This window comes from Lissotriton vulgaris, unplaced genomic scaffold (assembly GCF_964263255.1).
Source record: "Lissotriton vulgaris unplaced genomic scaffold, aLisVul1.2 SCAFFOLD_682, whole genome shotgun sequence".
Classification (NCBI taxonomy): domain Eukaryota; kingdom Metazoa; phylum Chordata; class Amphibia; order Caudata; family Salamandridae; genus Lissotriton; species Lissotriton vulgaris.
In genome coordinates, this window is record NW_028252731.1 from 10,857 (window position 1) to 27,137 (window position 16,281).

The window sequence follows — 16,281 nt, forward strand, 5'->3', positions numbered from 1 at the left end:
TGATATCCAGAGCCAACAACTGAACTACAGCTCATAATGATTTTTCACTTGCCAACTAAGGAGCAATTCATAGATGGGATCTTATGAATGAACAGTAGGTATAAAGGAAACCTTTGTATTTCTGAAATGTACACATTTGAACACCTGTGAATTTGGGCTCCCACACTATCCTGTGATTCAGAGGGCTTTTTGCAAAATGTGTTCTTACTTGCCCACTAGCTTTTATTTGGAAGCCAAAAATGCAGAGATATCGATTTGATAAAAATAAATGTTATACTTTTAAGTTTTCCCAAAAGTCTCAGGATAAAAACGGTCCCCATTTGTGTGGCTAGGCCTACGATACAAAAATGCCCAAAACGAAGCCGGCAGACATGACTTTCCGCCCAGTAAAATCTTTTTTTCAATGTACTTGGCTGCGGGGCCCTAGCTCAGCCACCGCACAGAGAAACTTGTATAACTCATATGTGGCACAAATGCACACCTGCGTGGCTGCACAAGTCTTATATCATATAGAAAACCCTCTGCCTCTTGCATCTTTAAACCTCAGCTCAAAACGATAAAAGCAAAACTGTTTCTCAAATGCAGACCTCCATATACTAAAAATCCAGAACTAGCTAAAGGTTTTGCAGATGACGTGGGCCACTAGACAGTTATGCTTATAGGAGCATGGAATTGTACTAAAAAAGACAAGCATATCCTCTTAGTGTTAACAATGTGACTTGTTTTAACTTCAGTATGTGTCCTGTTTGTTCTGCCCGCCGCAAGTCAAACATAAAGACTCCCTAAAAAAAAAATGTAAAGTCACATATTCATGTATCTTGCGCCTGTAAAACGTATTTGTACATGTTCTTAAATCTCTGTGCAATTATGACTTGTGCTATGCAATAAATTGTTGTAATGGGACCTGTAAAATTTTACAAAGCTGCTGATCTTTGGGATTGTGAGTCAGAGCATTACCTGAGTTGAATACTTTATGTGAAAACTGGAATTCTTTCTAGTTGTGCTGCAATGAAAACATCAGATGCATACATAGCTAAGGAGGCGAGCTTCGTTCCTATAGCATGACAGTCACATGTTGCAATGAAAACATCAGGTGCATACGTGGCTAGGGGGCCAAGCTTCGTTCCTATAGCATGACAGTCACATGCTGCAATGAAAACATCAGATACATACATAGCTAAGGAGGCGAGCTTCGTTCCTATAGCATGACAGTCACATGTTGCAATGAAAACATTAGGTGCACACGTGGCTAGGGGGCCAAGCTTCATTGCTATAGCATGACAGTCACATGCTGCAATGAAAGCATCTGATGCAAACATCGCTAAGGGGACATGTCTTGTTCCTATAGCATGTTACTCACATGCTGCAATGAAAACGTCAGATGCATACATAGCTAAGGAGGCGAGCTTCGTTCCTATAGCATGACAGTCACATGTTGCAATGAAAACATCCAGTGCATACGTGGCTAGGGGGGCAAGCTTCGTTTCCTATAGCTTGACAGGCACATGCTGCAATGAAAGCATCAGACGCATACATAGCTAAGGAGGCGAGCTTCGTTCCTATAGCATGACAGTCACATGCTGCAATGAAAACATCAGATGCATACATAGCTAAGGAGGCGAGCTTCGTTCCTATAGCTTCACAGTCACATGTTGCAATGAAAACATCAGATGCATGCATAGCTAAGGAGGCGAGCTTCGTTCCTATAGCTTGACAGGCACATGCTGCAATGAAAGCATCAGACGCATACATAGCTAAGGAGGCGAGCTTCGTTCCTATAGCATGACAGTCACATGCTGCAATGAAAACATCAGATGCATACATAGATAAGGGGACACGCTTCGTTCCTATAGCATGACAGTCACATGCTGCAATGAAAACATCAGATGCATACATAGATAAGGGGACACGCTTCGTTCCTATAGCATGACAGTCACATGCTGCAATAAAAGCATCTGGCGCATACATAGCTAAGGAGACAGGTATTGTTCCTATAGTATGTTAGTTACATTCTTGCCTGGCTCAATCAGTTGCAAATCCAGTTATTTTACGTAGCGCACAGAGACCAGTTGTTCTTTTAGTTCCAAAAGGATGTTACCTGAGTGCTGCATTTGGTATTCACCCATCTCACCTAAAAAAGAATGGAGCTACTAAAGATTTACGAAATGGAATAGCTGGATCATCTGCACTGGCCGCTAGAAGGATGCATACAGGGAATGCTAACGAAACAAATAGCCATGCATCCCATGGTAAATGAAAAGTAGGGGCTGCTTTGATGTGGTGATAATGATAGCACGTCAGGGTCTTGGAGTTTATAAAGAGATGTCTGTTGAAGGGGGCATCCTCTGTGACAGCAGAGGAGCTGTGAGTGGCACAGGGATGAGTTCGCTGTCACTATGCATTGCTCTTTCCATGGAATGGCAGTTTTGAGCTAGGGTCTTGTTTTGGGGGAGTAAGTTTCGGAAAATCCTCTGGCTTGTGCAGAAAGTGCTCTATTTGCCAAAATGTAATCCACTGTACTATGCTCTGTTCCTCATTTTGCTCTTTCTACAGAAATAGCAAGATTTTCCTTGTCCCTAAATATCATCATCTGTGGCATAGAAGCCATCTTCATTGCTTGAATGCTGTTGTATTATTGAGGAATCTGATTGCGTTTCTCCTTCTTTTTCTCCCGCTTTATTCTTTTGTGGTCCATGGACCTGCTGTTGGTCTCCCATCTCCCTTCTTCACTTTATCCTGTCTTTCCTTTCATCTCTACTTTGATCTGCCCTCATACCTCCTCCACCTCCATATGTTTGAACCATACTGCTGTTGTCTTCTTTTCCTTCTCTCTGCCCCTTCACATTTCCTACCAGTCAGTGCCAATCATCTCTCATTCCCGCTGGCTTCTGAAGCAGGGAGAGCTTCAGCAAATGCAGGGCCCGAAGACCTCCCGCACCCTTCGCACCAAGAAGCTCTTCCAAGGCGTCTACCTCTTTCTGTTCAACGACTTGTTACTACTCTGCAAACAGGTGACCAGGTAAGTGTAAGAGTGTTGACGTACACAGCCACCAAGTGAATTACCAACCTGGAAACTTTTATACACCAAACTCTCCCTTCCACACACATTTATTGCTTTTACTTCCCCGCAAGCACCAAGCTCTAACCTATTTTGTAATATATTAAAGGGGTTTTCTTTCCTTTCAAATATTTTTGAATGGTGTCACAGGAAAGGGTCACCATACTGCAGCTTCTTCCAAGTAGTGATACTTATCCCCAAATCTCACCCAAAGTTCACTGTAGGAACGCATAGAAGCTTCTCTGCAAATTCAAACAGTAAAACCTTATCGGCCCGATTTAGACATTTGGGAATGGAGTAAACTCTGTTGGGATGACCGAGGACAATACCTCCACCATCCCGAGGGCCCCCCGCTTGCCAAATTTAGAATTGTCCACCGACCCAATGGACAACCCTGTACATTGACCGTCACCGCTGTCCTGTCAATTTTGGAAAAGTTTGAGGGGCGGTACCATCAACTATGATAGCTCATTCTCACACTTTTTTTATAGTTTTTTTTTTTAGTTTTTCAAACACAAACTCCCAAAGTGGGAGTTTGTTTTTGAAAAATAAAAAACTTAGGGAGCCCACACCCTGGGAGTTTTCTCCAAGAGTGTGGGCATCATTATTTTCCGGTGACAGGAAAAAAACGCCTTTACATTATTCACTGTCAACAGGGCATAGGGTTGACATGTGATGTACTTATATGACCATTTTATAAGATTATGAACGGAAATTAAAAATCAATAAAATATGTTTTAAAAAAAATCTTAGAAGGGTGCGACATAGCCTTTGCCATCTATGGTTTGGGCTCCTTCAGAAAAGGGCATTATTATGCTTGGCACATCTTCTCGACTGTACCAGAGCTCTAGAAAATAATAAGGAGCAAGCAGGTCACTAGAATGCGTCATTTTTCATAAACCATTTTGCCAGAGTGGTCATCTTTTATTAAAGCTGCTTGTGCTAGAGCCAAAAAAAAAAAAACAGGGCATAGGGTGAAAATTCCTTCCTCCAACAGCCCCTATTCCTTCGGACCGTAGGAGGAAATATTCTATTGACATTACTAATGTGAGCTCATTCGATGGAACACTAACGGTTAGCCTAACTCTAAATCGGCGGACAGTCAGTTTGACAGACAGGATAGTCTGTCACGTTTGCGCCAAACTCTAAATCAGGGCCTATGTCTTAAATATAGTCCCAAACAACCTAAAGGGCTTTAGATTATAAGTGAGGAAAATCCCCCTCTAGATGTGGGGCTTCTTTAAGAATGTATGGGTTGAACATAGTAAACAGGGCAAGCTGGATAGACAATGAGTTCAGGGAGAACGTTTGCAGGCCCCCTCTAAAGCACTTGTAGGGCCTGACGCCTTGTTCTAAGGTCAAGTTCTTTGACAGAAAAATACAGTTGAGGCACCACCTCGCGTACTGCAGCCGTTAACCGCCAGATCTGGTGTTAGCCAAGACCTTTTGTTTTTAATTTTAACACAAATATTTATACTCTACCTAGGCTACTTACTTGCAGCTGCTTCCAATAGCCCCCTTAATCCAATGGTCTGCCATTCATATTTTGTTTTTGTCCACAACAGCATACTGCAGGGGGCATAGGGCCAGCCCACTTCAGCTATTGGCTAACGGGACTACGAGTGACTGGATTCTGTTCTGTGTGTCAGTGCCTGGGAATTATGTTTTGTGACAGAAGCATAGGCTCCTGACCAACAAATGGCCGAAGCAAAGGACCTTCTCTTCCCCTCTCTTGCGACAGTCCTGAGTGGACTACAGCTTTTTAGGAATGCTAAAAATATTAAAACAAAAAAATGTTGATGGCCAGGGTTCTACTGGTAGTCAGGGCTTCTTTATCCTCTTAGCATTGCTATGGTCTCTCTTGTGAGTTACATCGTCTTAACACTCCTCTCTGTTTTGACACTGAGCGGTAAGAAGGGGTGCAGCTCTTGTAGGTGTGACAGGTGCAGAGGCCCAGGAGTGGGATGGGGTCAAGTGCACCCCTCTAATGTCTCTCTTTTACTCAGTAGCAGCTGGCAGGGAACTTGAGTGGAGCAGCAGGTGGGGGTCGCGGTGGGTGAGTTACAAAATAAAATAAAAATCACGTCCTCACTGCATCTTGAGTCCTAAGCCATCCCTCCTCTGCCGTCTCTCCTCTGCCATCTCCCGTCGTCTCTCCGTCGGAACCAGGATGCACACAGACTCCTTCCCCTAAGCCAATCACAAAGCTGCAATGCAGCGTTCTAATTGGTCTGAGCACCGTGGCTCGTCGCTCAGATGTGAAATGGCAGGCTGGGCATGTTCCCTACCAGGCTGTGTAATACAGCCTGATGGGGATGATGGGGGGCCGGCAAGTAGTCATGCGCGCCTTGGAGTGCAGCAACTCCTCCTCCTTCCAGACTTCACAGGAGTCCCAGCCCCACCCTACCTGGCCGAAAAAATAACAGAAATAGCTTCTGTTATTATAATTTTTTATCCTCCACCTTAGCGGAGGAGCTGCCACTGGTTTTACAGCCCATCCACGAGGACAGGGGCTGATTTTCCATGCTGCGATTTGGGATCATGGCACTCCTGCTGCGCAAATGCAATCAGAGTGCTGAATTTGCAATTGAAACTTACATGGATGGCAGTGCAAAAGGAATTGCAAACAACTTCCTCAGCCCAGCAAAGACCTCTGTGAGCCTCCTCCTCATGATGAGGTGGCACATCACTGATAGACTCGGATCTGAGCTCTTCGGTTTTAAGCCCTAAAGTACCAAGGGCTGAGTGTCCATCAGAGACACTCATCAGCACCTATCACTGGCTCCAACCCACTCAGTGTGGAGGGAAGAAAGGCCCTCCTCTCATTGGCTGATTGGTGTAGGTGGCAGGATCTTCTGAAGCTTCCAGGAACCACCAGAGGCTTGCTTTTCACCACCCATGATCACTGCTGTGGGCCAGTATGTTTCTTTGTTAATGTTGTGTGCATGAGTGTGTATTAATGGTTTTGTATATGTGTGCGTGTGTGTGTGTGCATGCAGTGAATGGATGTGTGTGTGTATGTACTGAGTTAGTATGTGGGGACGCGTGTGTAAGAGAGTGTGGGGTGCATGTGTGTGTATGAATGTGTATTTGTGTGTGTTTGCATGCAGTGAATGTGTGTATGTGCTTGGTGTGAATTTGTGGGGACACGTGTGTAGGGAGAAACAGCCTTTGCAACAAGGTTTTTACTTCGTTGTGGCTTTACCCCGCATTTTTTAGCACGCGTATTATTACCATGTGCATGCCTTTACAGTGCATGCCTTTACCACAGATTTAAGATATGTTGGGGGTCTCCCCCCACAAATACATTGTTTTTATATATAAAAACAATGCGTGGTAATGGCATGCGCTGTAAAAGCATGTTAGTGGTAAAAACATGCATGGTAAAAAATGCGTAGTAAAGGCATACGATGTCTTTACCTGCTTTCTATCGTCGTACAACCGTGTGTAGGAAAGTGTCATGGTGTGTGTACCCGCCCTGTCCCTGATACACATTGCTGGCTGCCACTGACTAGCGCTACGCGTTACAATATCACATTCATTTTGCTCATGGGTCTGGTTCTGAAGGCGGCAAAGACCATTTAAACCTGAAACGGGTTCGAGCGTCTATTCAAGCCAAACTCTACTGGCATTTCACTGGCTGGAAAAACATCTGTATGTAGAGGTATGAGTCACGCGCTCCTTGCCTTCCTCCCTACGGTGCGCGCACGTAGGTTGAACGTAAACGTGCCTTGTCAAGTCAGCGTCACAGTGACTGAAATGGAAAAACTTTTTTAAGAGCATACATTTCCCGTGGCTACTTGTGAGTCAGAACCACGCTAAGAAGAATAACTGCTGTTGTCTAAAATTAATTCAGGGGCGTGTATCTGTTCATATTTGCCGACCGCATATAATAGATATCTTAAAGGTGACCTTTCCTTTGAACCATGTGACGAGGAAGCAGAAAGCTTCCCTTGGCACAGTACAGCCTACATTTTTCAGCTGGGGATTCCCAGATTGAATACAGGCAATCGATATTATCTTTTCAATACCACAATAGGCAGGGCACAAGTCCTATAAAAAGAAGTGGGGGAGTTAACCTCGTTAATCAGTATGCAAGTGGCATTGCAGCGCGTGACATCACGGCGAGTGACATCGCGGAGCGTGTGGCGCATAACATCACAGCGCGTGACATCACAGGAAGTGGCCTCACAAGAAGTGGCATCAGATCTTAAGCCCTCACATATATGTTTATTTGAGCACATTTCGGGTATACTTGCAAACCCATACTGATTTAGGCAGAAGATTCACACTTTTGTAAGCTGCACATAAAACAATGCTGCCTTTTGTCAGCGTAAGCTTCCTCTACCCATAGTGCTTTAAAAGAAATAGTGATATTTAAATTATTACAACGTCTCCTCAAGGGTAGTAAGCGCTATATAAATGCTATTTATTTTGTGCAAATACTGGGAAAGATTAACACATCGGACTTCTTACAGTGCATGCAAATCACCTAAACAGAACCTGAACAAAGCAAAAAGCTGCCTCTCTTAAGTATGTGTGAAGTGGTGAAGTGCTAACAAGATGTGAGCCTTTGTTTCCCCTCTCTGCATTTGCTTCTAGGTGTGAGGCTCCTGACTGCTGCCAGCCAGGAGACTCGAACAAAAGGAGGCCTGATGACCCCTCAGACTCGGCCTTTGTTATGGGGTCAGCAGGAGTCAGAAATAAGAGAGGCCCATCCCAACCCCGTCTGCACGTTGTTGCCGATCGTAAGCAGATAACGTGCATGTGCTGCTGAAAGTGTCCTGGTGTTTGGAAATTACAACGGGACGAATTCAGCATCTTTGTCAGTGGGGCCCAACTTCTTGGCCGAGTGGACGGCGCCCACCCTGTGATAAAAAGTGGGTGGACGCCGTCCACCTGCGTGTATCCCGACTCGTGCCATGACAATAGGGCTTTAAATATTAAAATACAAACTCAGGTCGAAAGGTCATAAAAGACAAAACTCACGTGAAGATAACTAGCAAACTACCCGGGTGAGAGATACTCAGTCCCAGTGCTACATTTAAAAAAATGATTAATAAGTCCCAGGGCTCTCGTCAGGAGGCCACTGCAGCTTGCACCTTACATTGCCCCTGCTATGCTGCCACTGATGGTAAAAAACACCTAATTACCATCTCATCAGGGCTTTAAGTGGACCGGGTCTCACTGGTGCTCAGCACCAGCAGTTTTTTATAGGAGGCCTCGAAACGGGTCTCTATCGGGCTCTGTTTTGTGCCCTGGCCCAGGCGGTAAATTTTTTTCTGGACTGCAATGACAGTAGGCATATCGATGTGCGCGTGCTTACACGTCTCACTTCTCACTAGTGGAGAAGTTACAGCATGACTTCATGCCAGTTGAGCGTTGTAGGGGAAGGGAAATCCTTTAAAGAGAGTAGTTTTCTCTCTGGATTTCCCTTTTCTTTTTGAAACTCGGGAGCAGCAACATTGTTGTGATGTCACCAGGGCTTTAAGTGGAAGCTTTTTCAATATTATATACAAGCCATAGTTTCTGCTTTTTTATTTTATAAAACTAACAACCATTGACAAAGCCAATAGTCCAGACTTGTTGTAGGTATGATGTTATTTGTTGTGTCATATATCTGGATGCAATGACAGAAACAGCAAAATGCAATTCGGGTGGCACACTATACTAAGTACAGATTTTTAGCTTATGTGTTTTTAAGCCAGGCCCTTAATTACATTGGCCATGCCCCTTTGACAGACCCTCCCCCTCCCCAGTTTTTTCATCTCACTTAAAGCCCTGCATCACACTCCTACAAGTGTAACACTTTGTACTATTTCAGGCCCCCAAAGCTGCAAGAATGGATTGGTCATAAATTAATAATCATTTTTAATGTAAATTGAATTAATATTTTACTGTTGTCATGGTCATCTCTAAATTAGCCCGTCAGTGCTACCTTGTGGCAGACTGTCACAAGCACTGGTGTTGACAATAAAGCGTTGGTGCCAAGCAACGGAAACTACATGCTCAAATTAAGCACTGCTCAATCCCAATGTTTGTAACTGTTAGTTTTAGGTTGTTTTATAAGCAAGTGCCCACATGATCTCTTTTACCATGGGTGGAAGTAGGTTTTTGGTGTTAACACTGTTCAACTGTATAGTATTTGCTCCTTTATTGTCTTGATGCAGGACTAAAATCGAGGTATCTGTTCTTCACATTAGGTACACGTGTACAAGACACCCGACTTAGATGGTAGATCCCCACATGATCTCTTTTACCACGGGTGGAAGTAGGTTTTTGGTGTTAACACTTTTCAACTGTATAGTATTTGCTCCTTTATTGTCTTGATGCAGGACTAAAATCGAGGTATCTGTTCTTCACATTAGGTACACGTGTACAAGACACCCGACTTAGATGGTAGAACCCCGATTTCTAAAGGCAAAAATGGCTTTATTATATCATTCTCCCCTACAATTACACAATTTCAATGCAAGTCATTTGGGAAAATGTATTCCCCCCATTATTTTTTGAAAACCTATCATTCCCACAACAGACGTTGACATGTCTGAGAAGCGATACCTTCATCAGTAATTTAAGTGGCTAAGATGGCTAAGGGCTCTGATGATTTTTGAGCATTGACGCAGGAAGACCAACCTTCATATGGATTGGAATCATGAGAACTCTTGTGCACCACAGCTTGCTTCCTGGAAAGAGGACAGTGTGGGAACTATGAAGAGAAGCAACAGTTTCCTTGCAGCAGTCGCTCTAATGCCACATCAGAGACACTGTATAAGACCTATTTCAATTTTTGTGTCACGTTTTTATATGGTTCAATTGGGTATTGCAGCAATTCACTTTAAGCTGCTAACTCAAAGGAGGAAAAGAAACAACTGTAATAAGATAGTGTGTTGAGTAAGAGAGCTGTATCAAAGCTGGATAAGCTGAAAGAAAGATTTGGAGATAAAGATGACTTGCGTTGTCTCACATTAGCGCTGTGGGAGGGTTTATTTGGTGCTGTGACTTTTCCCCTTCTGACACATCACGGCCATGAAGCCACCTGAAGCCTTCAGCCACAAATTAAAGGAAAGGTAAACTTGAGGACAGCAAAAAAGAAACTTGTGGATCATTTTACAGCACTTCACTCCACAGAATTTACCCATGTTTAGATTATCATACTCTACAAAAATGGTATGCAGTTCCTAACATAGGAAGCAGGGTTTTGCGTGTTTTATAAGGGCTTCATATCTTAGTATGGAGTCACAGAAGTGGGGAGAAGAATGCTCTCCTTCCGGAAAAAGACCCTCACACACCCAGCCAGCTAGGTGTCTTGCTTCATCATCGGGTCTGCTCTTTATCGGTTCGGCGCTGCAGTACTCGACCGGCACCCGTGATGGGGCCTTTTTGGCTGAGATCTTTTTTCCTTATGCCGGTGGGTGAGGTGTGTGTGAGGGCCCTAGATCAGTGCTGGTGAAAGTGGTGTGTAGGGAAGTGGGTTAAAATAGGGGAGGTGGTCCACTTAAGACAATTTTTAATGAATGTGGCCCCTGCCCTAATTAAAAGTAAAACAAGGTGCGTGTCTTCACTCTAAGGATGTGAAGTTTATGCGCTTGCAAAAAAAAGGTCAACATGTTTCTTGCCCATTAACTTAATAGATGGCAATTCATCAGGACCAGATCGGATCTACCTACACTTCTTGGTGGTGGTCAATAAATGAGTAAAGTGCATACCTGACCACCATTACAGCACCCTAAAAAGTGGTACCTTGTAGATCATAAAAACACAACCTGCAAGCAAAAACAAAATAACATTTAAGTAACATCTCACAGTGTTCTGATTAGAGCTGGAGGCAAGTGCATCACACAATGTTAAAGAGGCAGCTCAATCATGCTAAGATGCAAGTGACTCATGGCATGCGTAACATGAACACACTGTGTCACTTAAGATGGTACGACATATTAAAAACAAGGCAGCTAAGGAGAACATTCATCGCAATAAACTCTCCCCATTAGGGTCAAGGTTGCACGGCATCAGTACCAGCTTGTGTAGACACTAATGTGTAGTGTCCTTCTAAGTGGAGAGAGACATAAACACACTGTCAACATGGTAAAATAAAACAAATCCCAGGTACAATAGCCTAGAGACGGGGCAAGTCATACAGTGGGCACGGGCACCCAGCAGGGCTGCCCTGAGTGCATCTCTCAGCAACTAAGCTCGTGTTCCAATGAGGGACACACCAATCGTAATGCCTGTCCAGAGATCTATGTGACGTGCGGGGAACCAGTTCAGAGATCTGGGCAACACATCTGACCCCCACCGGGGTGAAAGCAAGTCTGTGCCCATGGCACTTAACGGGACTCAACAACCCACGCACACACCAGAGTTCGAACAAGGCAACAACTGACCCGTGTAGTGAGCTATGATACACGGAATCAGAAGCGGGAGAGAGAGCATGACAATGTATACCAAATATGTGTGTCCCACAGGTTTCTGACCAGGTAGGAGTGCAGAGGCCAGCCGGTTATCACTGCAACCGTTGTGCATCATCCCACAGGGACTGGAGGGTGCTAGTTGTGTAAGGAACCAGAGCACACAAATGAATGTTGTGCTCAGAGAGGCTACTTGCGGTTCTGATTGGAACGGAAGGCGGCAGTCTTACCCTCACGGAGCTGGTCCGGGTAGAGATACCAGGCGCCGTGTACTGCGTCTAAGTACCCACGTCCGGCGAGCAGTAGAGGGTGGGACTTCCGGTTAGTCTGTTCCTTGTGTGAAAGAACGACTAGAGCGCGGGCATCGTAGCGAGCGCCATGTTTGGAAGCCCGGAAGCACCGCAGGCTTAGCCTTCTGACACATCACGGCCATGAAGCCACCTGAAGCCCTAAGCCACAAATTAAAGGAAAGGTATCCTTGAGGACAGCAAAAAAGAGACTTGTGGATCATTTTACAGCACTTCACTCCACAGAGTTTACCCATGTTTAGATTATCATACTGGTGGGCCTGGTCCCCTAAGCACCAACTCAGGCTCTGCCAACTCCATAGTAAGCCCCGCATGCGACCTCCAGCCAGCAGTCTGCACCAGTTATTGTGACATGTCTCTTGTATTGATTTCTTATCAGTGACCGGTACCAGGTTTTCGATTCTGCTGCTCGGGGGCTCCTACGTGTGGAGGAATTGGAAGACCAGGGGCAGGCTTTGGCAAATGTCTTCATCCTAAAACTACTAGAGAATACTGATGAGCGGGAAGCCACCTACATGCTGAAGGCCTCTTCGCAGTGAGTATTCACATGGTCCAATCGCCTCAGGGAAAAGCCTCCTTTTCAAGGCCCACTTTTCTCTGTCATTCTTTGTGTGACTGCAGTGTGTGGCAGTGGAGATGGAAGAGGTAGAAAACAGTTAGGAAAAATTGAGTGTGTTGGTAGATTACAAGGTGGGACGGGATAGAGGAACTGGTTTTGTGAATTGGAAGATATAGCTATGGAGGGTTGGGGGAAAAGCTGGTGGTCCTAATCATGGGAAATTAGTAAACAGAAGAGGAATAGGACCGAAAGCAAGACACGGGGCCAGAGGAGAATAAAATGAGATTGAAAATCTGAATCTGGAAGAAATGGTGAGGGTAGGTATGGGACCTTTACATGACTCATACATTTAATAGATGTATGAGCTAGAGACACACTGGATGAGTGACTACCTAATCTTGATATTCTACCCTGCTTTTATCCTCCAGGAGTGAAATGAAGCGTTGGATGACCTCTCTGGCCCCAAACAGAAGAGCCAAGTTTGTTTCATTAACTTCCAGACTTCTTGGTAAGAATATTTTCATATCATCTCATAGGATGGGAATGCCCTCTTCTTTATTACAATCCAGTGATACCAATGTACGATACCCAATAACCATTGTTATCCCGCGATGTGTAGGAAGGACCATGAACGGCGCAGGCATGTCCCATCCCCAGAGCTTTTGTATATTTTACAGGAAGAATTAAATCCATAAAAAATATCCATATGCTAACTGCCTGCAATACAATTTACCAGATGAGATCTACTATAGAGTACTTCCCCTCTTTATCTTTCTAGTCGATGAATATATAGCAAAATTCTCCTTGTGTACTAGGTCTCTTTGATCCTATTGTTACATTAGTCAAGAGCTGTATCCACATGAATGTCCACCATTTACCTCCCATTAGATAAGAGCCATGATTCTAAGAATGTACACCATATACCTGCCAATAGACAAGTGCTGTATTCCCACAAATGTATACCAAACCCTCCAGTTAGATAGGAGCTATAATCTCATAAATGTACCTCCCACTGACAGTGATATAGTCCCCTGAGTGTACATCATACTATTCCCTTTAAACAAGTTCTGTAAATACATTTGTCTAACTAGGGGGTGTGGTATACACTAGTGTTATATTCCAATTAATATCTATAATACTCTTTCCATTAAACAAGTGCTGTGTAAGCAGGACACATCACCGGACACTGCCCTAATTTGCATACCGGTTTAACATACAGAGATCCCTGTATCTTTCACAACTTGACGCACATCAATCTCAGACCCACATGCAATGCTAACTTTAACAAAGTCCCCATACACCCACTCTGAGGTTTACATCCTTTGAGATGTGTGGGCCACTCCTAGCAAACACCTCCCTAACCATCGAAGAAACCTCTCTTCCCTTTTGAAGTTCAAAAGCACCAAAACATTCACCTTCTTGTACTGCACAGTATGATCTTGGTTTGTTGTACAAGAAAGGTCTAAAATGTGAATTTCAGTGGTTACACCTAATTACAGTGGGCAGTCAATAATTGTAGGCATCTTTTTGACTTGTATAATGTTAAGGTTAGATCTTGGTTTTCTCAGATAGGCCAAATCAGATTTTCTCTAAGAGTAGAAGGTTATGCTTCTGTGGATGCACAAACACACACAAATGCATGTTGTCAAGTCTCAGGAAATGAAGAATTCTGGAATCATATATTTAGCTAAAAACATAAAGGAAAGGGCTTAAGATACTAATTTCAGTTCTGGTAATTTACTCAAAAATCTAAATAATCATTATAGAAAGAAAAAGTTTAGTTATTCCTTCAAAGGAAATAGTTTATTCAATTTGTACCACACCAACCAAACTTCTAATTTATTTAACACCTACCTCCATGTGTTTTTTATTGGACAGTAAAAGGCACGTTTTATTTGCACAGAGGAAATAAACACACATTTAAACCTTCACACATTAAGCTGCTGCTTCTGTACGTTTCATACCAGCAGACATTATTTTGCATGTAGCAGAGGTCTCTTCCTACACCAGGAAAACTATAAAAAGGTTACATTTTGAAGCAGAGAGAACTACACTGAAACTGCAGCTGAATTTAAACGATTTCTGAAACAGAATGAAAAAATGAACTTGCATGGCTCTTGCGCACAAATAAAGAAGCCTGATGTGGCCTAGTCATAGCAATTAAAACCAACCTAAATTAGGCACAATATTTTTGACAAGAAACTGTGCTACCACAGTCCCCCCCATTTTATATTGGCAATTATCAGGCATTTACAACATAGGGGCCGATTACGATTCCATTCAGAAAGTATTCCGACCAAATCGGTTCCGGAATTTTTTCCGGATGACTTGGATCGGGGGAGTCCGACCGAGCAATTTGGATGCATCTGGAGGCTTTGGGATAATATTCGGTCAGACTCCCATTGACTTCAATGGGAGCCTGTGTTCTGAATGAGAACACAGGCTCCCATTGAAGAAAGGGGTGGCTGGGGAAAATCGTGCATCCTGTGGCAGGCACCCCTTTGTGCCTGCCACACTGTGCATGGTAGGAAAAGGGGGTCCCCGGTTCTGATTCGGAGGGCCCCAGGTGAAGGGGGGCCTGCTGCAGGCCCTCAAAGACCGATTCGGACAGCCATTTTGTTCCAGGCAAACCAAATCGGAACGGCTGTCCGAATCTGTCATCGTAATCGCTCGCTCGGAAACCTTGTCCATAGAGCTGTACGAATCGTCTCCAAAAGGCTCGTCCTGTACGAATGCCAGTTCCCCGCCTTGGCGGGTCTTGGGCTCAAAATTCCACGGACCTGATAATTCTCGCCTCGGTACCTATTCCAATCATGGAGTCCCACTCTGCAACTCTGGGCAATAGCTTGCTTAATCTCCACAACGGCCCCCACAACACTAAGGATGCCTGGCCTCCACCTTGAGGGTGCCCAGGAGTGGACACCTCACAGGGAAAGCCAGGAGGGGTTCCACAGCGGTATTCGTACAAGCGCCTTGAGACCCTTGCGGGTGAGTAATGCGCTATACAAATATCAATTTACATAATCAGTAGTTTGGAACTGGGTACAATTCGGTCCGAAATAAGGGTTCTGAATCGGATTCGGCAAGCCCAAATCTGATTTGGAACCCTTCCAAACAGGATTGTAATCAGCCCCTTAGTTATCATCATTGATTGTGACTCCTCCTTTCTTCTCCAATGCTTTCAAACAACTGTCATGGATCTCCGCCTTTGCTCTCATCAAGAACAAACTCTTCCTTAGTCTGCCATTTCCTTGTCTTTTTCTTGTTCCTGCAACCCCCTAACTCAAATTAATTCACAAAACTTAAATGTTAGATATAAACTCATCGCAACTATTTTTATTATTGTTAGTGAAACAGCACTTTCACTAATAATCCTTACCTATCCCATTCATCCATAAACCAGTTTCTTCCCAAACTCCAGGCTCCCTTAAAGATTGCACCTCATTCTCAATATTGATTAGATTGTTAATATACTTGTCAATACCCTCACTATTACCTGGAATATAAGTACAACATGACAGACAAAGGTATGTCTAAAGCTAATCTATTCTAAATAACCATTGATCTAATTGAAAACATCTCTTCATTAATTGTAGCTAAAGCTCCTGCTCTGTTACCTGACCAATACTCTACTGAATTTGATCATTCTCTAATCTATACATCATTTAAAGCACAGACTATAGGAGGGATTAAAATACATAATACTTCTAATACTTGTTGACCTAAAGTTCTCCCTTTACTCTTCTATGATAAACATCACTCAAACTATTAACGTGAGACTTCTATGGGAACACTAAGGCTAGATAACAAAAACTTGTCCAACCTTGCGGAAGAGTAACATAAGCAGTTTACAAATATGATATATGCCTATAAACATAATATTAACACTACCGACCATATAAAATCGATCTACGATAAAGTTCTAAGTAAACTCACTATTCCCTACTG

General features: G+C 43.7%; 1 protein-coding gene across 1 annotated transcript in view; it reads left to right on the forward strand.

Annotated features, from left to right (window-relative positions):
• Positions 1-2,672: 2,672 nt before the first annotated feature.
• The window catches only part of LOC147662050 (ephexin-1-like), a 58,773-nt gene continuing 45,164 nt past the window's right edge, over positions 2,673-16,281 (forward strand). The window contains exons 1-3 of the mRNA XM_086951150.1: positions 2,673-3,019; positions 12,154-12,309; positions 12,762-12,841. Of these exons, the coding sequence (XP_086807276.1) occupies positions 2,694-3,019; positions 12,154-12,309; positions 12,762-12,841 (562 nt within the window). The 5' untranslated portion in view covers positions 2,673-2,693. The remainder of the gene's footprint in view (positions 3,020-12,153; positions 12,310-12,761; positions 12,842-16,281) is intronic.